Here is a 21,580-nt window from a genome sequence, read left to right on the forward strand (position 1 = left end):
CTCCTCTCTACAGCCTCTTTCCCTCTCTAACTGGAAAAATAAAGCGGGTCTTACATCATACCCTTCTTCAAAACTCTGATTTCCAAATGGGTTAGGCACTAACTCTCCAATCTGATATTCAAGTCCTTGCACTACTTTAACTCAATTCAACTGGTATTGACACCAGTTGGCATTATCTTCCACTGCTATATAAGCATGCCCTGTGCTCCGGCCAAACCGGTCTACTCTAAACACAGTGTACTTTCGGCTCCAGGCTTTGGTTCACCCTTCTGTCCACTTGGATTACATGTCCCCTCCATCCCTGCTATTCTAAATCTTATCCCCCCAACTAATTCTACTTGTCATGATATCTTCACTAACCCTCCACCAAATGTGTTAGAGTTATTTGTGCAGTTACCATATTTTGCCACTGGATTCTGAACTCTGTTAAAACAACGTTTTGCATTTAGTGAGCCCTTCGATGTGTCAACCTGTGCTAAGTGACTTGCATGCATTATCTCACCTAATCCCCACATCATGGTTAGGCCAGGACTCTCCCCGTTCGTTAAACGTTAAAGAAACTGAGGCTCAGGGAGATTAAGTAGCTTGCCCAGGACATGCAGCTGATGAGGGTGGAATCAGGTCCCCCCCTCACACTCATTGTCTCAGTCCATTCGAGCTGCCATGCAAAAATACCATAAATGGGATGGCTTATAAACAATAGAAATTTATTTCTCACAGCTCTTGAGGCTACGTCCAAGATCAAGGCACCCATAGATTCAGTGTCTGATGAAAATCTACTTCCTGCTTCATAAGCAGCTATCTTTTTGCTGTGTCTTCACATGAGAAAAAGAGCGAGGCTGCTCTCTGGGGTCTCCTTTATAAAGGCATTCATCCCATTCATGAGGGCTTCATTCTCAGGACCTAAGCACTTCCCAAAGTCCCCATCTGCAAATGCCATCACCTTGGAGGTTAGGATTTCAACATACGAAAGGGGGGTAAAGGGGGATAGGATCCAAACATTCGGTCTACAGCATTCATGTTTGTTACTTATGGTAGCCAGCAGAGTCCACCACCTACCCTGCGCTCAGCCTGAGTCAGATCTACGTGTTAAAAATGGTGCCTGTGTGTACACCCAGACTCTAAGGGAGCAGGGAGTGGGGATTGAAACAGTAATGAATTTGGAAGGCAGAATCGTTGGTGATGTTATCAAATGTCCACTATTGGGTTATAGAGACTTAGAAATAAGCATTTAAAATGTGTAGTTACTACGCAGGAGGGCAGCTATTCTTAAATATACTCCAATTGTCATTTACAGGTTAGTTTCATCGCCCTGATTTTATTGCCATACCCCCTGGATTAGCTCTCTGCTCTCTTGTATTCCCACAGCCTTGGGTGCATTGCTCAACTCAGGGTTCCCGTACTTGTTGATTGTAATGTATGTGTGTTTGTGTGTGTGCACGGCAACGGGATGGAGGACGCGGGTGTGTGATGGAGGGTGCACTCCTCCCATCCCTTCCCCCTTGAGCAGCTGCAGCCTGGATGCCTTCTCTCTCGGGGGAGGACGCAGAACCGCTGACCCTTTAGCAAGTTGTCCCTCACAGAACAGGTGTCTCCCCCTCCTCTCGGAGGAGAGGGATGGCAGGACCCTCAGTGACATAAGCGGCCCACCAATGAGAAGTCCGGCTTTGGCAGCCGCACCAATGGGCGGCCGGGGGCGGGTCCGGTTTCCTGGGAGCCCAGCGGGCGGGACTGGTCCTCGGGCCGCCGCGGAGTCTCCGGCGCTCACGCTGCCCGCGGCTGCTGCCGCGACTCCCGGCGGCTCCGGTGGTGGCGCCGTTCGCCTGCCCGCGCTTCTCCCGGACGCAGGGCTCGGCACCTCCCGCCGCGGCGCCGCTCCCCGCGGCTCGGGCTCCGGCGGCGGCGCGGCTCATGCCCCCGGGCTCCGGGCGCGCAGGTGGGCCGGCCGCCGCGGGGAGATAGGCCCCCGGGGGCGGCGGCGGGGGGACCATGGCCCGCAGACCCGGGGCGCCGGCCGCCTACGGGGAGGACTTCTCCTTCGTCAGCCCGCTGGTGAAATACCTGCTCTTCTTCTTCAATATGCTCTTCTGGGTGAGTCTTAGGGGTCGCGGGGGCACCCGGGCTGCAGAACACCCCCGGAGGGGGGAGTGCGCCGCCCGCGGCCGGGCAGGGGGCGTCCTGGGATCCCGGGTTCTAGGGAGCGTGGTGAGCGGCACTGCCTAGTTTTCTAGGCTGATGGCACTTTGGGGTGATTTATCCTGGGGAGGGACACCCCAGGGTCGCTGTGTCTGGAGGGGGCGTTGGGTGGAGGGGATGTAAGGGATTCAGTCAAGACTTCTGGGCGTTCTCTGGGCATCGGAGGAGGGTCTGTGCCAGGCCAAAGAGGTGGGTGAGCGCGGGAGGAGCGGGTTTTCCTGTGGGACCAAAGCAGACCCACTGGTACATTCCTGACGGGGGGACTTTCAGGCCTGGGGACTGGGAGGCCCTGCTGGCAAAGAGAAAAAAAAAGAGAAAGAGGGAAACCCCAGACCTTCCTTCCCCTTACCTCGGAGAGAATGGGTTCAGGGGCTCCGACCTCTTCCTTCTGCAGGCCTCTGGTGCCCCCTGTCCTCAGAGGCTGAGAAGGGACAGGCATGGCCTCCAGGGGTGGTGTCTTTCCCGGCACTGTCCCGAACTTGGCCCCCCTTTCTCAGGACCAGAGGCCATTCCCTGGGGTCTGCCGGTCCTCAGCTTCTTTAAATAGGACTCGATGTTGGGCTGGAAGGCCAGGGGTATTTTCAGACTCTTCTGCTTGGGGGTGGAAGAGTGGCAAAACGTAGGACTGGGGTTCCCCTGGCTTCTCATCCCCTCTCTGCCATGAACTGTTGCCTAGGCTGGGCAGTATGTTCACCCCTGCAGGCCTTAGTCTCCTCCATAAAATCAGACCCAGTTTGATCAAGGAAGGCAGGAACACTCTGCTGGAACTGAGAATCCCGCCTGCCCAGATCATGAAATGCTCGTTCAATCCTGTTTCATGTCCAGAGCGTCCCTGGGCCCCTCTGGATCTGAGAGTGTAGGGAGCTTCACCCCCACCCCCCTTTCTTCTTCCAGCTCCAACGACACGGGAGCTGCCGCTCTAGGTACCCATTATGCTTGCCCCTCTCTCTGCCTGAGACCTAAAGTTCAGTCTTGCAGGAGGGAGTAATTATGAGTCTACAATATGTTTCTGAGGAGAGAGAGAGCAGATCAGGCATCTAAGCCAGTTGTAAAGGTTTCACAAGGGCTGTGGTGTGAAGAACAGACACAGAGTACATAAGTGCGAGCCTGTTGGGACAAATGAGAGAAATCCTGGAGAGAGGTGATGACAGCTCACACTCAGCCATTGTCCTGGGAAAAATGAAGTTTGAGCTTTTGACAAATTCTCAGTTTTAGAACTGGGGTGTGTGTGTGGGGGGCGGGGGGCAGTTTAAAAGACAGCATGTCCCGCACTCGCATTTTATATATGAGAAAGCTAAAGCACAGCGATGGTCATTGTTTTATCCAGGGTCCAACAGCTGGTTAGTAAGTAGGCTTGATCTGGCAACTTTTCTGCTCAACCACAGTGCCTCTAGGGGAAGTTCTTGGCCCAGATGGCTGCTACTGTAACTAGAGCAGGGGTGGGCAAACTTTTTGACTCGAGGGCCACAATGGGTTCTTAAACTGGACCGGAGGGCCGGAACAAAAGCATGGATGGAGTGTTTGTGTGAACTAATATAAATTCAAAGTAAACATCATTACATAAAAGGGAACGGTCTTTTATTTTTTTAGTTTTATTCATTTCAAATGGGCCGGATCCGGCCCCCGGGCCGTAGTTTGCCCACGGCTGAACTAGAGTGTTAGCAGTATTAGTCGTTAACCAGACAACCCAAGTTCCCATGGTCGAGGACAGGTTCTGCTTCAACTGCAGATTAGAATAGGAGAAAATTTCACCACCCCTCTGCCAGGGCTTGGGGATGTCCTAAAGGGAACTCCCCACCTAAGGGCAAGTCCCGAAAAACCCTCCTACGTTGTCACTGAGTGTTGCCAGGACAATGGCACGCTGTCCTCAAGGAGGACATACTATATCCTCAGTGCTAGCACTAACATCGCGGGACCTCAGAGCCTCAGGCCGACTTCCTCTATCAGCCAAGACTGCATCTCCTTCGGAGCCCTTGGCACCACACCCTTATCTGTGCTCCCCAGTGGCAACAACAGCTGGGTGCATCTGTTGCACTTGTGTTCATGGTCATTTTCTTGGACTTCCCCACTCCATTCCACCCCCTTTTACCAGACAGATGACTTGGGGAGGCTGCAGCCAGGGAGAGAGCTTGGCCCCACAGACCCATTTACCTTGGTAAAAATGCTTCATCCGAGGTCAGAGGACCGGGCTAACCAAGCTGATGCAACCCCAAGTTAGAGAAGAGCCCCTTCTTGGTTCTGCTTTAGACTCACCAAAGTCAAAGGCTCTGGAAATAGCACAGCGAAGGATGAGTTTCTTTCTGGCACCAACTTACTGTGTGACCCGAAGCCAGTATATCTGTCTCTCTGTCAATCTTTGTACTCTAAAAGGGAACATTTTTCTGCTTCTCTGAACTATTTAAAGATGAATGCATCACTTTGGGGACTGTTTTAGTTCTTCAAGATTTGGGGCTGGATCTAAGGATACATCTCTCCTGTGTCCTGGTGTCCCTGGGACATTGACCTTCCCAGGGACAGCACTTTTTGGGTATTCCTGAGTATCAGTTCGCCCCCAGGCCCAGCGCTGCAGAGCTTCATTCCGCACAAGTGCAGCTGGGGATGAGGCGCTGCTTCTGCAGATCAGGGTCATCTTTCTTCCCATCCCCCCTCCAGGGACTGGTTACTGGGTTTTCTTCGTTGCAGACTTCCATCATCCTAATCAAATTCCCTTCTTCTGTCCAGGAGGCACCCATGGTTGGGTCTGTCCACCCACCCTTTGTCCAGGCAGAGTGTTCTGGGAGCTGAGTATGGATGATGTTTGTGTCTCTGCCTGGAATACATTGGGAAGGTAGCCAGCGTCATCTGCGCTCATGCTCAGTGATGCAGAGGCGGCAGCGGTTACCTCTGCTGCTGCTCTAGGAGCCCTGAGCCTGGGGGGCTTTGGAGCCTGACTCAGAAAGCTCCTTTGGGACCGGGACCAATTGCTCCTCTTTCCATTTTAAACCTCACTTTCCCTTTTGCCTGGGAGTTCTGATTTTCTCCCCAGAATCCATGGGATCCCATGGCTTGGAGTAGTTGTCCCAAGATGCCAAAAGTTTTATTTAAATCTTTCAGTCAAAAAAATAGTCACCCATGCCCTAGCTGGTTTGGCTCAGCGGATAGAGCGTCGGCCTGCAAACTGAAAGGTCCCAGGTTCGATTCCGGTCAAGGGCACATGCCTGGGTTGTGGGCTCGATCCCCAGTGGGGAACTTGCAGGAGGCAGCTGAGCCATGATTCTCTCTCATTATGGATGTTTCTGTCTCTCCCTCTTCCTTCCTCTCTGAAATCAATAAAAATATATTTAAAGAAATAGTTACCTTGCCCTGGCCAGTGTTACTCAGTGGTTAGAGTGTAAGCCCACGCACCAAAGAGTTGCGGGTTCGATTCCCGGGCAAGGGCATGTACCTGGGTTGCAGGTTCGATTCCCGGGACCAGTCAGGATGTGTGTAGGAGGCAACCAATTGATCTCTGTCCCCCCCTCCCCCACCCCCACTTACTCTCTTTCTCCCTTCCACTCTCTCTAAAAATCAATGGAAAAATATATTCAGGTGAGGATTAACAACAACAACAAAAAGGAACAGCTGCCTGTCCTCACCAACACAGGGACAGCCCTGTGCAGAGGGGAGACAGGGGGTGGTACATGCCTTATCAGCCTTGGGCACACGTTGGCAGGAACATTATCAGCACTGCCCACAGCAGCCACCTTCTTCCTTGTTGGTCCTTTTCCCACTTGGGGCAACAGTTGGGGTGGCTTCTGAGTCAGGCAGAATCCAGAAGCTCAGACCTCCAGCCCGTGCCTCAGCCCAGACTTCCTTGGTGTCCATGCCTCAGGGCTCCCACGGCACCTTATACATACTTTGATTGTCAGGCCCCTTATCTCTGCTGCAATTAGGCATTATTTATGTCTCCTCTAGACTTCAGGCCCCTGAGGGTAGATTAAGTTCTGTATTCCCAGTGCCCAGCTGTGTTTGGCAAAGAGTGGGTATTTATTGAATGTTTACTGGATAGCAAATGAGAGAGCAGACCCTACAGGGTGGACATGCCCTTCCTTCCTCTCTCATGGACATTAGTCTATCAATATGCATCACAACTTTAAGTCCTTGAGCATTCCTGCTAGGGGTTATCCAACTGCGTTCTCCTTTGCAGGGGGTCCTGTGGCCTTCTCAAGCCTGGTCTGAAAAAATGACAGCCATCCTCTCCCTCAGGGCCAGGTATAATTACAACCTGTAGCAGCCGGATTTTTTTTACTTACAATACAGCACACGTGGACCCCCATTCAGGTCCTCCCTAGGCTGATTAAGGCCTCTGGTGAAGTATTTTCTTCGAGGAATTCACTTTCTTGTCCAGGACCACAGTATTGGAGTCTCCAGGGCACTCAGAATGCCCCACACATCTGCAGCACCATCTGTTATAATCTGACTCAGAAGCCATGAGGAAGTGACCAGGCATCAAGCCTGGCAAAAAACCCTCCTGAATGGCAGGAGCCCCTTCCCGCCACCAATACGCACACGCGCACACACACACACACACACACCTAAGTACACTAGGAAGTAGAGCCCATCTCCCTCCCTTCTCCATAGATTAAGCAGGCTGCAATAAGTGGAGTAGTCACATTCTTTTTATTTTGGCTCAGTGGATAGAGCGTCGGCCTGCGGACTGAAAGGTCCCAGGTTCGATTCCGGTCAAGGGCATGTACCTGGGTTGCGGGCACATCCCCAGTAGGAGATGTGCAGGAGGCAGCTGATCGATGTTTCTCTCTCATCGATGTTTCTAACTCTCTATCTCTCTCCCTTCCTCTCTGTAAAAAATCAATAAAATATATTTTTTTTTAAAAAAATAAAAAATAAAAAGCAAAAAATAAAATAATAAAGCCTCATAGACACAGACAACAGTATAGTGATTACCAGAGGGAAGGGGGGGGTGGGTGGGAGGAGGTATAAGAGGGCAAAGAAGGGATAAATGGTGATGGAAGAAGACTTGACTTTGGGTGGTAAACACACAAGATAATGTACATATGCTGTATTATAGAATTACATACCTGAAACCTATATAATTTTATTAACCAGTATCACCCCAATAAATATTTTTTAAAAACCACCCCAAAAGAAGACAAGAACCACACCCTTTGCTGTCAAGTCACATGCATACCTTCGTAACTACCCTAATAGCTCTCTTTGCCTTCTAAGAAGTAGAAAATCATAAACTTCGAGCAGTCTTTGAAAAAAATAAAACATATAGCACTTCTCAGGGTCTCAATAGCAGGCCATGCATCAGGCTGGTCACTCCAGGGCCACGAGTTTGAGTATCTAGACTACTGTGAGCCCTTGTGGGCTTCCCTTATGCACTTGTAAACTTGAGATACCAAAACCAGTCATGGCCTAAGTAAGCTAAAGGGTTGGCCCTAGACATTGGAGAGGAAAGAGCCCCAATTCAGAAAGCCAAAAGCCATTTTCACACAGAGACTTGCCAACTCAGAAGCTCAGGAACAACAGTGCTGGGTTGGCCACAGAAGGACCAGTGTGTGCAGATCCTGGGCCCAGCTTTAGCTCTAGCAGGCTGTGATTTCCTTGACATCATCCAAAATAAGAACAGAAAGGACTAAGAAACCGGAGTGCAGACACTTCCCTCCCAACATCCCTGTGGGGAGGGACAGGATTTTGATTCCTACAAAGGGAATCATGCTAATATCAGCTGTCCTCCACCATCACCCTCAAAAGAAGAGGGGAAGACATTTCAAGGAGGAGGAGAGGACCCTGAGACAGATCCACCCACTTCACACAGACCAGACTTTAGAATGTGGAAGACAGGGCTTTCTCTCCCCGTGGTGGGCCCTGGATGGTGATGCTGTGCCTTCTCCTTTTGGGGCACTGTTCCAGGGACTTCCCCTGCTGGCACCATCACTTCCTGGTGCTATCTTCCTTCCCCTTGCCTGAGCCCTACCCAGTTTGGAGATTACCAGCTGCTCCCCCAGAAGAACTGTAGGCAGCTTCTTCCCACTTCATATGTCCCAAGGCGATTGCACTGGTCCTGAGTTTGCTGTGAGGCAGAAAGAGGAAGGCAGCCATAAGGACCTAGGTTCCAGACCCACTTCAGCCACTCACTAACTGAGTGAACAAGGGAAAGTTACTTGAATTCTCCCAGCATCAGTTCTATAAAATGGAGATACTAACACCCTCTTGGGGTTGTGGTCAAAATGCAATGAAATAGTGATATAAAGTGTTTGAACCAGGGAAAGTTACTTGAATTCTCCCAGCATCAGTTCTATAAAATGGAGATACTAACACCCTCTTGGGGTTGTGGTCAAAATGCAATGAAATAGTGATATAAAGTGTTTACACCAATGTCTGGTCAATTAATTACTATTGTGTTAAAAATAGCTCCTAGAGCCCGGCTGGCCAGTATGGTTCAGTGGTTGCGTGTTGAGCTATGAACCAAGAGGTCTTGAGTCAATTCCCTGTCATGGCACATACCCAGGTTGCAGGCTTGATCCCCAGTGCAGGGTGTGTACTAGTAGAAGGCAGCTGATCAATGATTGATGTTTCCATCTCTCTCTCCCTCTCCCTTCCTCTCTGAAATCAATTTTTAAAGAAAGAAACAGCTCCTAGAGGTCACCTGTTGAGGGTGAACTTGAAGAGCTAGGATGTGTGCTTCTCTGACAAGTAGATGGAGATTGAGCCTGACTTCTTTCAGTCTTGAACTCCCTGCTATTAGCCAGAGGGAGATGATAATTAATGATGTCTTAATATGTTACTAGAGGCCCGATGCACGAAATTCGTGTAAGAGTAGGCCTTCGCAGCTGCAGTGGCTGCGTGGATCCCACCCCTGTAGCCACAGCAGCAGCCTAGATCCCGTGGCTGCAGCCCCGGCTTCTCGTCCGGGAGGTCATCTGGTCTAATTAGCATATTATGCTTTTATTATTATAGTAGTTTACAGAGAAGTTATATGTATATAACTTCTGTTATCTCTGAGGACTTTTTATAGGTTCATGGTTTAAGGCCTGACACACCACCTTAGTCTTAAGATGGAAATGGACTCCAAAAGCTAATCTGTGTGTGATTTTGGCATTTGAGCACGAGAGCCAGAACTCTTGTTCAGGACCTTAACTTGAGGCCCCTATAACCCTTCCTCTCCCAGCACTGATGGCCCTGAAGTAGTGTCCTGGGGGCTGGAGTAAGGTTGTTTCTCACAAACATCAAATTGTGGCCATCTTTTCTCAATTTGTTGGGGAAGGGGTGAGGGAGGCAAGATAATGGAGATAATTTTTTTTTCTACCATGAACATTGGTACCTGTGGCTGCTTATCTACCAGCTAGTACTAGCCAATGATAGTGGTGATGATTGAACAGAAATGTGAATGTACGTAAGACCACTGAACTGTACACTTGAAAATGGTTCATTTTTGTGGTATATGTATTTTACCACAACTTTTAAAAGAGTCAGTATCTTTAAAACAAAGTAAAGGGGGAAAGGTGCAAAACTGTTCCAGAGTAAAGGGGACTTGATCACTAAATGCACGATCCTTGATTGGCTCCTGGTTCTGAAAAAAGAAGAAAATAGTTAAAAGGACATTATCAGGATAAATGGGAAACGTTAATAGGGACTGTAAATTAGATAACAGTAATAGCATACTAACACTTAAGAAAAAATTTAACGTATCAAAATTGCACAGGCTAAGCCGACAGAGCACTGTAGCTTCCCAGCGCGCTGTCACCTGAACAGTGTTAAGATCCGCTGCTTTACGCTTTGGTGATTGCATGCAAGAGAATCCAGCTTAAGAAAATCTGATATAAAAAATGAGGATTTACAAAACTAATAAATGGGGGTGGCTATTTTTAAAATATATTTTATTTTTTTTATAAGTTTTAGTTTAGGAAAATTGAGACGTAGTACAGAATTCCCATATACCCCACATCCAGTATCTCTTATTATCAACATCTTACACAAGTATGATATATTTGTTAGAATTAATGGCATTATCGTTATTGTTAAGGTCCATACTTTATTCAGATTTCCTTAGTCTTTACTTAATGCCATCTAGGATAAAACCAATTTCATTTAGTTGTCATGTCTCCTTAGGTTTTTCCTGGCTGTTACAGTTTTTCAGATTTTCCTTGGTTTTGATGACTTTGACAGTTCTGAGGAATACTGGTTAGATATTTTGTAGGATTTGCAGCAATATCCCTCTATTGCAGTGGTTCTCAACCTTCTGATCCTTTAAATACAGTTCCTCATGTTGTGACCCAACCATAAAATTATTTTCGTTGCTACTTCATAACTGTAATGTTGCTACTGTTATGAATCGTAATGTAAATATCTGATATGCAGGATGGTCTTAGGCGACCCCTGTGAAAGGGTCGTTCGACCGCCAAAGGGGTCGTGACCCACAGGTTGAGAACCACTGCTCTATTGGCACTTGCCTGATGTCTTTCTCTGATTATGTTGGAGTTATGGGGCTTGGGGAGGTAGACCACAGAGGGGCAGTGCCATTTCCATCACAGCATATCAGACACCAGTGATTTTTCTCGTTGATGTTGACCTTGATCATTTGGCGGAGGTATGTTTGTCAGGTTTCTCCACTGTAAAGTTAGCCCCCACCCCGCCCCTTTTCCACACTGTACTCTTTGGAAGGAAGTTACTATGTGCAGCCCACACTCAGGAGTGTCGAGTTACACTCCACCTCCTTGAGAGAACAGTATCTACATAAATTATTTGGAATTCTCCTGCATGGGAGATTTGTCTTTTCTCCCCCATTTATTGATTTATTAAGTCATTTATATCAGCATGAACTCATGGGCATTTATTTTATATTTGAGGTAGTAATTCCATACTTCTTTATTTTGATGTTCCTCTGTCATACCCACATCAATGTGTGGTTTTGTTTTTGCTTGTTTTTGAGCATTTCCTTATTTTCTGGTATTAGAAGAAACGCCAGGCTTATCGTGTATATTTCCTGCCCCAGTTCTAGAATCAGCCACTTTACGAGGAGCCCAGGGGATGGCTATTTTCATTTTTAGTTGATTACTCACCCCACATATGGATAAAGGTACTGGTGCATGCAAATTAGTTTACATAATTTGATCGACAACTCTTCAGGAACATGCCTTTTGCTGGACTCAGCTATTTTAAAAACTATGTCTGGTTTTTTAAAGTTTCCAACGAGGTTTTATTCTAGCCAGAGTATGAAAAGCTGTCCTAAGATGAGAAGTGTCTTTATCTCCATCCTTATCATGAAAGGAGGCCATTGGTGATATTGCGGGGTGTTATAAGGGTTTTGTGGCAAAGACTGATATGGTAGAAAGAACCAAACTGAGATGGAAATTGGATTTAGTCCAGATGTTACCACTGCACCTATGTGCACTTGGTCAAGTATCACTTTGCTCTTTCTGCCTCATCTATAAAAAGAGATGAGTGGCAGAGCTCATTTCTAAGGTTCCATTCAGTTTTTAAATGCTCTGCTATTAACAATAACAGCACTATTTTGGAATGGCAGGAACTTTAAAGACTTCAAGGTGAGAGATGTGGGCAGGAATAGACGTGTGAAAGGGCAACTTGTGACTCCAGGAGAAAGAGGCAGATCAGTGACCGAAATGCAGAATTTTAGAGTTAGCTAGTGAGCACCAGCATAAGTGGTATTATTCATAATCATATGAAATATTAATGATAATATTAAAGTCTTAATCTGGATTGTAATATAGCCTGCGGCTGCTGCTCTAGATCCCTGGCAGGGTGTGTTTTAGGCTGTGGTTCTCAAACTCGGCCACACATTGGAATCACCTGGAATACAATCAGAACTACTGTTGCCCAAGTTCCAGTGCCAGAGATTCAGATATACTTGTTTTGGGGTATAGCCTAAGCATCAGGAATTTTAAAGTTCTCCTTCCCCCACCCTATTCTAATGGTGGCCAAGGTTGAGAAGCACTGCTTCAGGCTATAGAGCTGTGGTTCTCAACCTTCCTAATGCCGTGACCCTTTAATACAGTTCCTCATGTTGTGGTGACACCCAACCATAAAATTATTTTCATTGCTACTTCATAACAGTAATTTTGCTACCGTTATGCATCGTAATGTAAATATCTGATATGCAGGATGTATTTTCATTGTTCGAGGCACACAGGTTGAGAACCGCTGCTATAGAGGCTCTTGCCCCTCTCCCAGATAACACATGTATCTCCTTAAGGGTAAGGACCACATCTTAACTTGTCTTTGCAGTCCTCAGAGTACCTTGTACATAACACCTGATGAATTGGATTTGGAGAGTGTATTTGTTTTCCTATTGCTGCTGTAAAAAATTACCACAAACATACAACACAGTTCTTAATCTTCTTACAGTTCTGGAGCTCAGAAGTCCAAAGAAGCTCTCGCTGGCCTAAAATCAAGGTGCTGGCAGGGATGTGTGTGTTTTTTTCTGGAGGCTCTACAGGAGAATCCATTTCCTTGGTTCGTGGCACCCCATCACTCCAACCTCTGTTTCCACTGTCACACATATCTCCTCTGACACTGACCCTCTTACCTCCCTCTTTAAGGTCCCTTGTTGGTAATATTGGGCCCAACTGGATAATCTCCCCATCTCAAGAGCCTTAACTGAGTCACATTTGCAAAGCCCCTCTTGTCTCATAAGGTAACATGCACAGGTTCTGGGAATTAGTACAGGACATCTTTGGCGGGGGACACTAGTCTATTTACCACAAATAGAGGCAGAACTACTGCTATAGCTACAGGCCCATGCCTGGAATTAAACCACCCTGTGATACATGGCGGCTCTTTACTTTCCCTTTATTGTTTCAGCGTGTTAGGATTTAATTAGAGATCATCTTTGTGGAAAGTTGTACACTCTTGTGAAGATTGAACATGTGAAAAAACAGTGAGGCACCTAAAAGCAACAGAAATAAAGAGCAGATACGTATTTTTAAACGATCCAGTAAAGTGATATTCAGAAGTGTAATTGCCTGTGGTGTTTTAAAGAGCAGGCAGAGATGCTCCATCGCTCTGGCAAAGGGCTGTGCCTCTGGGCCTGGAGGATGACTGCATCTCTGTCGTGTGGTTTTCTTCCCGCCCACTCACCCTATTGCTCCCTGAGCCTGGTTGTGCTTAGGACAAGAAGCCAGTTGGCACCTCCAGCCCCACCCTCCGCTCTACAAACCACTCCCTGGACAAAGTGTGTGAGGGCCAGATGATAGCATATCTGGCCCGAAGTCAGAGACAGTGTCAAACGGTTGAGGGGTAAGGAGAGGGGGCTGTATATCTAGGCAGAGAAGGGTCCTGGAAGACATGGTTTTGGATAAGGGTCTTCCATTTACTTCCAATACACCAGATGGCAGAGGCCCCTGAGGAAAATAATGTCTTTCTATGGAGGGATTAGTCTGACCCTGTTACTTGCTATCGGGGTCCAATTCCCTTCTCCCATGAAAGCCCCAAGATACTCTTTGCAGCTGATCTCCATCTTGCAGGACAGTGGAGTCTAGCCAGCCATATCCCCCACTGAGTTGGTCAAGACCCTGTTCTGAGAACTCTCTCCAGCCAGAGCATGGCCCCAGCTATTGCCATGGTGACAGCCAGCTGCTTAGCACCACCAGCCTGGGGACAAAGAAAAGGTGGCCTAGGGATGTGCAAACTGGGGAGCCCTGGACGCCTGGAGGCCTTGGGGGGTGGCAGAAAGACCCCTTTGAGGACCCCTGGTAGTCTCTGATGGGCAGTCAGGTAGTTTGAAAGGCCTCCATCCTCCATCCCTCCACACTGTAATCAGGGTTTATAAAGATAAAGGTTCCTTTGCCAAGGGAGTTCTGCTGTTCTTACACCCACACATTCATGCATGCATTCTTTCACTTTGGTATGCACTGTAATTCTTGAATTTGACATCATATTGACCTTCAAGAGAGTTGGAGACCTGGGAGTATGCATCTGTTTGTCCTGCTTTGACTTTAAGACCTGCCCTTTGATGTAGCTGCGTTAGAATCCAGAACTTCATGGCGCTTCTGTGTGACCCAGGGCAACTTAGTTAACAGTAATGATAGATCGTTTATTGTCAGGCATTGTGATGCATACTTTCCACACATTATCTTATTTAATTTTCATCTACTTTTTTTTTTAATGTAGTTGTTTTAATTCCCACCTTTAGATACAGAAACTGAGGCTCAAGATTTGTCCAGCATGGACCCAGGTCTGAGTCATTCTGAAGCCCAAGTTCTTAGCCATTGTTCTTAACCTTGTAAGCTGTGATTTCCTCATCTGTACAATGGGGATAACAGCTGCCTCCCAAGATAACGGTGTTGTGAGGATGGAATGGGATAATCTTGGTAAAAGCTTTTCATGGAGATAAAGCGCTGACAGATGCTATCAACTGTATCCCTGGGGAGGAGAAGGCTGCTTATCTCTGTGTCGTGGGAAAGTCCTCCCACTCTCCTTTAAGGTTACCCAATGGTGGTGAGGCCTCTGGTTTCCAAAATCTCAGGGTCCGGCTGGTCCCTTGTCTCCACAGGTGATTTCCATGGTGATGGTGGCCATAGGAGTCTATGCTCGGCTGATGAAGCACGCAGGTGAGCTATAGGTCCCCCTCTGTCTCCCTACGACTCTTGCCAGGCCTCTTCCTCCTCTGTCTCCTTCGGCCCTGTACCAGCCCTTCCCATGTAAGCTATGGGGCTAAATGGGGCAGCCACCCTGTAGCCAAATCTTGGCAGCGTATTCTCATGTCAGTTCACCTGGATTTCCCAGAGCTCCCATGAACCTTGCAAATATACCTGCCATTTAGGCTTAGGAAATGTCTAGGAAAGAAGGTAGGCCTCTGGGAACAAAGTAATCAGAGGCTTCAGCCCCTCCCTCACTCTGTCCTGGAGTAACTCAACCTCAATTCCTATTCCAGTGCACAAAATCCCCAGGAAACCATCAGCAAAGCTGGCAAGCCTAATGCCATTCTAATTCTTTTCTGGAGCAAAAGTGGTCCCTCCTTTCTTGAGCCAAGGAATGAAGGCTCTTACTTTCTTAGTTCCTCAACTCAAATGCCACAAACCCTGCTGGCCCTTTTTGTTCTCCCCTGTGAGAGGAGCACTGCCTCCCCATAACCTTCACCCAGCCGCACTAGACATCCCCCCACTAGGGGAGGAGAACATTTGTGGGGGGGGGGACACCTCTGCCCATTCCTGGGAGCCACCCTGAGTCGGCACCCAGCTCAGACTGAGAAACAGCCCCTTCTCCCAGAAGCAGCCTTGGCCTGCCTGGCTGTGGACCCAGCCATCCTGCTGATCGTGGTGGGCATCCTCATGTTTCTGCTCACCTTCTGCGGCTGTATCGGATCCCTCCGTGAGAACATCTGCCTCCTGCAGACGGTGAGTGCTCAGCGGCCCCACCAGAAAGACCTTGGCCCCTTCTCCCTGTGCCTCTCAGCCTCCCAATGCCGTTCCTACAACCTTTCGATGTCCTCTGTCCCATCCTACCCCCGAGGTCGGTGCTGTCCACTCCTCACTGTAGAGTTCAGCCCAGGTGACCCCTTTACCGGGTGGGGGGTCATCTGGGAGAAGTACCCTGTGGTCCCTCGGTACTTCCCCTGGCCCTGGGAGGGGCTGCTGCCCAGCATGGTAACAGACTGTTGCCTTTTCCTGCCCACTCCCCACAGTTCTCACTCTGCCTCACCATCGTGTTCCTGCTACAGCTGGCTGCCGGGGTCCTGGGCTTCGTCTTCTCAGACAAGGTAGTGTTGGGAGCCGAGGGCCTTCTCAGGTGTGAACCAGAAGAGGAAGGGAAAGTTTCTGCCTGGGATTAGCCTGATTAATTAACCACAGCACCGAGAAGTATCGCCTTTGAAAGTTTCTCCTTAGGGATGAATGAATAGCCTTTAAAGTCACCATATTTAAAGAGGACTTTAAAAGTGTGAGGTGTTCCCCTCTGACAATCTGAGAGGCTAACAGGGAAGTAAGTTCTATGAACACAAAGTCAAAATAATCTGCAAATTTTAACTGCAAATGACTGGACCACAGACAACATGAAAAGCTTTTTACTTCTTTGGTAAAAAAAAAAAAAGTCTATTGGAATAAACAGTAGGAAGGAAGGAGGAAAGCAAACAAGATTTTGAACGGTGCTCACCATATCTGGACGTGATCTGTCATTCAGCGGTAGTTCCTTTCATTAAGAACCAAAATTCCTTTCCCAAAGGGCAAATGATTGTAGAGGACAGTATAGGGTTATGGATAGGACATTTTGGGGAAAGTAGTGGAGCAAGAAGGAAGAGATCATGGTAGAAACTATGAAGTTGAGAGCCACTGTATTCATTCAGAATGTCCTATTCCTTCTGGCTTAGTAAACTCTTAAAATGATAAATGTAGATGTGTTGAGTCTAAAGAGATGTAGTTCTCTTATGTCCACTAGAGGTCAGTGCTTCAGCTCAGTAAGCCTTTTTCTACTAAAAAAAAAAAAAAGTTTGTCTGCTTTGCATCAGTCAGCAAGTATTTTGTAGTAATAGTATTCAGAAGTAGATAAATATTTGATTATCATGAAATGTGGCTCCTTGAAGGTCCACTGGTACCTGAGGGCCCAGGGATGGATGGGCTTCAGAACTGGCTCTCTTCCATCACTAGGACTTGGTTCTGATGTCAAGGCTAACTTAAACAAAGATGACTGCTGTCTACTGTTATTTCTGCAGGGGGGAGCAGGTTAGGGTTTAGTTCTGTGTTCTTATTCCCTACTTCTGTCTCTGGCAGGCACGAGGGAAAGTGAGTGAGATCATCAATAATGCCATTGTACACTACCGAGATGACTTGGACCTACAGAACCTCATTGATTTTGGCCAGAAGGAGGTATGGGCTAAGCGGTGGGGGTGGGCAGCTAGTGGTCTGGGAAGCTGTGAGCAAAAGTGCCTTCCCAAGAGAGGCCTCACCCTGCAGGCCTGTGGGCTTCTTCATTACCTGCCAGAGTAATGGATTCTGGGAAGGGGGTTGGAAAAAGAAATACATGCAGGGTGCTTTAAAAGTATTTTTAAGGGCATAGAACAGAATATATAGTAATCTACCACTTGTGTAAAATAAGAGGGAGAAAAGAACATGTATTCATATTTGCAAAAGGAATCTGAAAGGATATGTAAGAAACTATTATAAGTGGTTGCTTATGGGGGGGATGAAGAACTTGGAAGATTTTTTAATATTAACTTTTATTCAGAAATTAAATTTTTAAGATTGTGATAAAATATACATAACATAAAATTTACAATTTTAACCATTTTTTAAGTGTACAGATCTGTGGCTGTAAGTACAGTCACATTATTGTACAACCATCATCACCATTTACCTCCAGAACTTTTTCATCTTCCCCAACTGAAATTCTATATCCATTAAGCAATAACTCCTCATTTCCTCCTCCCTCAGTTTCTGGCAACTACCATTCTACTTTTTGTTTCTATGAATTTGACAACTCTAGTACCTATTAGAAGTGGACTCACACAGTATTTGTTCTTTTGTGACTGGCTTATTTCACTTAGCATAATGTCTTCAATATTCACCCATATTGTAGGATGTGTCAAAATTCCCTTCCTTTTTAAGGCTCAACAATATTCCATTGTATGTATATGCCATACTTTGATAACCCATTCATCTTTTGATGCACACTTGAGTGAGTTCCAACTTTTAGCTCTTGTGAATAATACTGCTATGAATTAAAAGCTACATTTTAAATAAAAGTGCTTCTGAGACCAGTGTTGAGTTCCCCTTCCCCTGGCATAATAGACGCTGACCTAGTCCTACTTGCTTTCATGGAGTAATGATGGGCCCACAATATTGCAGGTCCTCCTCTTGCGTTTCCTCTACATTAACACAAATGTTTGCAACACTGAGCCTTTTATTTCGGTCAGTATTTCTGAACACCTCCGTTTGCCAGGCTCTGTGCTACTCAGGACTTCACAACCAGAAACTGCCCTCAAGAAACTCATAGTTTAAAGCAGTGGTTCTCAACCTTGGCTGCACATTAGAATCACCTGGGAATCTTTTTCAAATCCTGATTTCTGGGCCTCGTCCTCCGGAAATTCTGTTTCTTTGTTATGGGGTGGGGCCACAACAAGTTTCAAGTGTAAAACTTCTTCCCCTGAAGGCCATTGAGAAACTTGGGCTCATGTTTCAAGGTTGTGTTAAACACAACCTGCCCTTACAAGTGGAAACTTGCCATAGACTTTTGGCTGTTCTGAGAATTCTCCTGATCACCTCATCGTGAGTGTGGGTGATTCTTAACCTCTGTGATGGGCTTCGTTGCAGTTCAGCTGCTGTGGAGGGATTTCCTACAAGGACTGGTCCCAGAACATGTACTTCAACTGTTCAGAAGATAACCCCAGCCGTGAGCGTTGTTCTGTGCCTTACTCCTGTTGCTTGCCTACTCCCAGCCAGGTAAGCAGACTTCACACCTCATTTCCTCCCAGGCAGTGATCTGAGTTACTTTCTGATTAGGGCAGTCACAATTGGGAATCCCCATTCCCAATTTTGTTGGACAGCTGTCAGATGTTTTTCTTCACCCCAATCTGATGGCTTTGTTAGCCTTTTACTCATGTAGCCCACATGGGAGTTCAGAAGGGGTGAGTCTCTGAAGCAAAGAGAACTGGACTTGGATCTCTCCGAGGAAGGGAAGCCTGCATTTAGCAACTTATAACCTAGCATCCTCCACCTATATTCTCTAACAATTTAGGACTTTAAGAAGGGTGGGAAGCCCATCAGCTGGGGTCTGAAAGAAAAGGTCATTGGAATGGGAGTCCCACTCAGCTTTTACTTTCTCACTAGGCAGTGATCAACACCATGTGTGGCCAAGGAATGCAGGCCCTTGAGTACTTGGAAGCTAGTAAAGTCATCTACACCAACGGCTGTATTGACAAATTGGTCAACTGGATACACAGCAATCTCTTCTTACTTGGTGGTGTGGCACTGGGCCTGGCCATCCCCCAGGTAACTTACCCTGCAAGACTTGTGGGTTCCCACAATTCTGCAAAGACTCCTTTGTTTGGGGGAGGGCCCCTGGGATCAGCTAGGGTGTCAGGCACTGACATTGCTGAGGAGCAGGGGATGAGATGGTGCTGACGGAACTGGGAAGATTGAGGCAGGGAAAATAAGGGCATTGCTCATTGCTGAGGGCCCAATCCTTCTTGCCTCTGCCAGCTGGTGGGAATCCTGCTGTCCCAGATCCTTGTGAATCAGATCAAAGATCAGATCAAGCTACAGCTCTACAACCAACAGCACCGGGCTGACCCATGGTACTGAGAGTCCATCTGCACCTCCTCACTATGGCAGCAGGCAAGCCTCATCACCAACAGCAGTGGGTGCAGCGCTCAGTGCTCAATGGAGATTTGGATTCCCCCCAGCAACAGCCCGGTGGGAAGAAGCAAACTCCAGACAGGCAGATGGCAGGTGCACAGGTGGCTCAAGTCTCGGGAAGATGCTCCTCCGCTCCCCTTTCTAGCCCTCAGCATTGTTAAAAAGTTATTTTGTATTGTTTCTAACCTAACCCATTTGGGTTTATGTTTTTTTAAGTTTTGTCTGGGCAGAGATGTTTGGGAACAGCAGTTGCACCGAGTCATGGGGTATAGCTGCTGCTTTTCATGGAGGCACTATAACTGACCGCTCTACTGAGGCTGCTACTGTGGTTGACGGACACACTCGGAATCCAACTGTTGCCAGCAAGACCTGGCTGAGGAGTGGACCCAGCAGCCCTGCCTGGAGTCCATTTGGCATGATACCGGCTCCAGAAGGGAAGGGAATGGAGCAGGCAGTGAGCTTGGGGGTCAGCTGGGGACAGTTGTATGTGTTGGGTAGCAATGGAAGGCAATATGTTTACTAAATGCCTGCCCTGCCATCCTCCCAGGTAGTCAGAGTGAGGTACATCCTGTCCCTCCCTCATTTCCATGGAAACATGGCAGCAAGGACAACAGCAGCCAAATTCATCCCTCTCTCCGACACCCTTTGAAAAATGTTCGGGACCATGGTCTCTATATTCTGCAGCCAGCAAAGGTGGAACTGAGCCATTCCTTCTTTTTAATTCTTCCAGTGTGGCCCTCCCTCTCCAGCGAGTGGGGTTCTTTAAGCTTGGCAGTGTACTGAGGAGGGGAGGTAACCCCCCGCCCTCTCGCCCCCCCCCCCACCCCCCCACCCCGCTCCCATTCCCCTGCACCAGAGCTCAGTATTTCTACAGTGTAAGAAGCAGGGATCTTGCTGGGGCAGGGGGAGCCAGAAATGGCAATAAAAGTTTGTTGACCTGGGCTAAGCTGAACTCCATGAATTTTCCATTCTGGCAACTAGAAGGGGAAGGGTAGCAGGCCCAGCGTGGGCCCTCCCTCCAGGAGGGGACTGGAGTCTCCCCTACATACCGCTGTACCTCCTCGGTCCCACGTCCCTCTATCAGATGTGCCCCCTTCTCCCACAACCCGCTTCTTCTAAATTAGGTCGAAAGGTCCCAATTCTGATGTTGAAATGCGTTAATTGTATCCCAAAACCTAATGTTAATTTTCTTTTTTCCAAACTAAAAGTGAACTAAAATTTGCCACCCAAAACTTTTAGGGTAGGGGTAGGTAAAGATATGTCTGGATCCCGCGGTCTAGCGCTCTCCCCGGGTGAGACAGGAGCGAGGAGGGCAAAGGCCACCTCTTCACGCCCAGTCTTGGCCCTCCAGCCCCCTCTTGCATCTTTATCTGAAAGAGCCGGTCACCACAGCCCAGTGGTTCTCAACCTTCTGGCCCTTTAAATACAGCTCCTCATGTGGTGACCCGACCATAAAATTATTTTCGTTGCTACTTCATAACTGTAATGTTGCTACTGTTATGAATCGTCATGTAAATATCTGATATGCAGGATGGTCTTAGGCGACCCCTGTGAAAGGGTCGTTCGACCCCTTGGCGGTCGCGACCCACAGGTTGAGAACCGCTGCCACAGCCCATCTTGCTTAGGAGACTCAGAAAAACATGTGAGCGGGGCTTCCTCGGGCCCAGAGGAGCGTGCAAGGGCGGCGAGCGCGGAGGCCCGCGGGCGAGACGGAGGGCGGGCCGGGGCGGGGCCATCGTGGGTGGTCCTCGCCCCCGCGGCGCCCAGAACCAGCTCTTCAGCTCAGCCCCCTCGGAGGAGCGGGGGCTGGGCTGCGTGACCCCATTGCGCGGTGAGGGTGCCCCGACGTCTCCTCGCCCGCCCCTGCAGTCGGGGGGCTCCGACTAGGGAGCCAGGAAAGACCCGAGAGAATCCCTGCCGCGCGGGGGAGGCAGAGTTGCGAGTTCTCTCCCGCCCCCGTCTCTCCTGAGCGAGCCTTCTGCTCCTGGGAGGGCGCCTTTCCAGCAGCCGCCTGGGGCCCCAGCCAACATTTCGTTCCAGCTAGTAACAGAACGGAAAGAAAAAACAAAATCATCACAAATAAAAAATTAAAAGCA

At 48.1% G+C, this 21,580-nt stretch overlaps 1 protein-coding gene across 2 annotated transcripts; it reads left to right on the top strand.

Annotated features, from left to right (window-relative positions):
* Positions 1-1,937: 1,937 nt before the first annotated feature.
* TSPAN33 (tetraspanin 33) lies at positions 1,938-20,426 on the top strand (the record flags this gene model as incomplete). Of its 2 annotated transcripts, none has more annotated exons than XM_081102789.1 (8): positions 1,938-2,091; positions 14,690-14,747; positions 15,406-15,533; positions 15,821-15,895; positions 16,902-16,997; positions 18,441-18,569; positions 18,957-19,118; positions 19,329-20,426. In XM_081102789.1, the coding sequence occupies 8 exons, from the start codon at positions 1,990-1,992 to the stop codon at positions 19,428-19,430; spliced, it is 852 nt and encodes a 283-aa protein (XP_080958915.1). In that variant the 3' UTR covers positions 19,431-20,426. The 2 variants fall into 2 exon arrangements, with proteins under 2 accessions (XP_080958915.1, XP_080958916.1); XM_081102790.1 differs by having other exon boundaries at positions 1,990-2,091; positions 15,409-15,533.
* Positions 20,427-21,580: the final 1,154 nt, after the last annotated feature.

The sequence above is a fragment of the Myotis nattereri genome, assembly GCF_964212035.1.
Source record: "Myotis nattereri genome assembly, chromosome: 11".
In the NCBI taxonomy this organism is placed as follows: domain Eukaryota; kingdom Metazoa; phylum Chordata; class Mammalia; order Chiroptera; family Vespertilionidae; genus Myotis; species Myotis nattereri.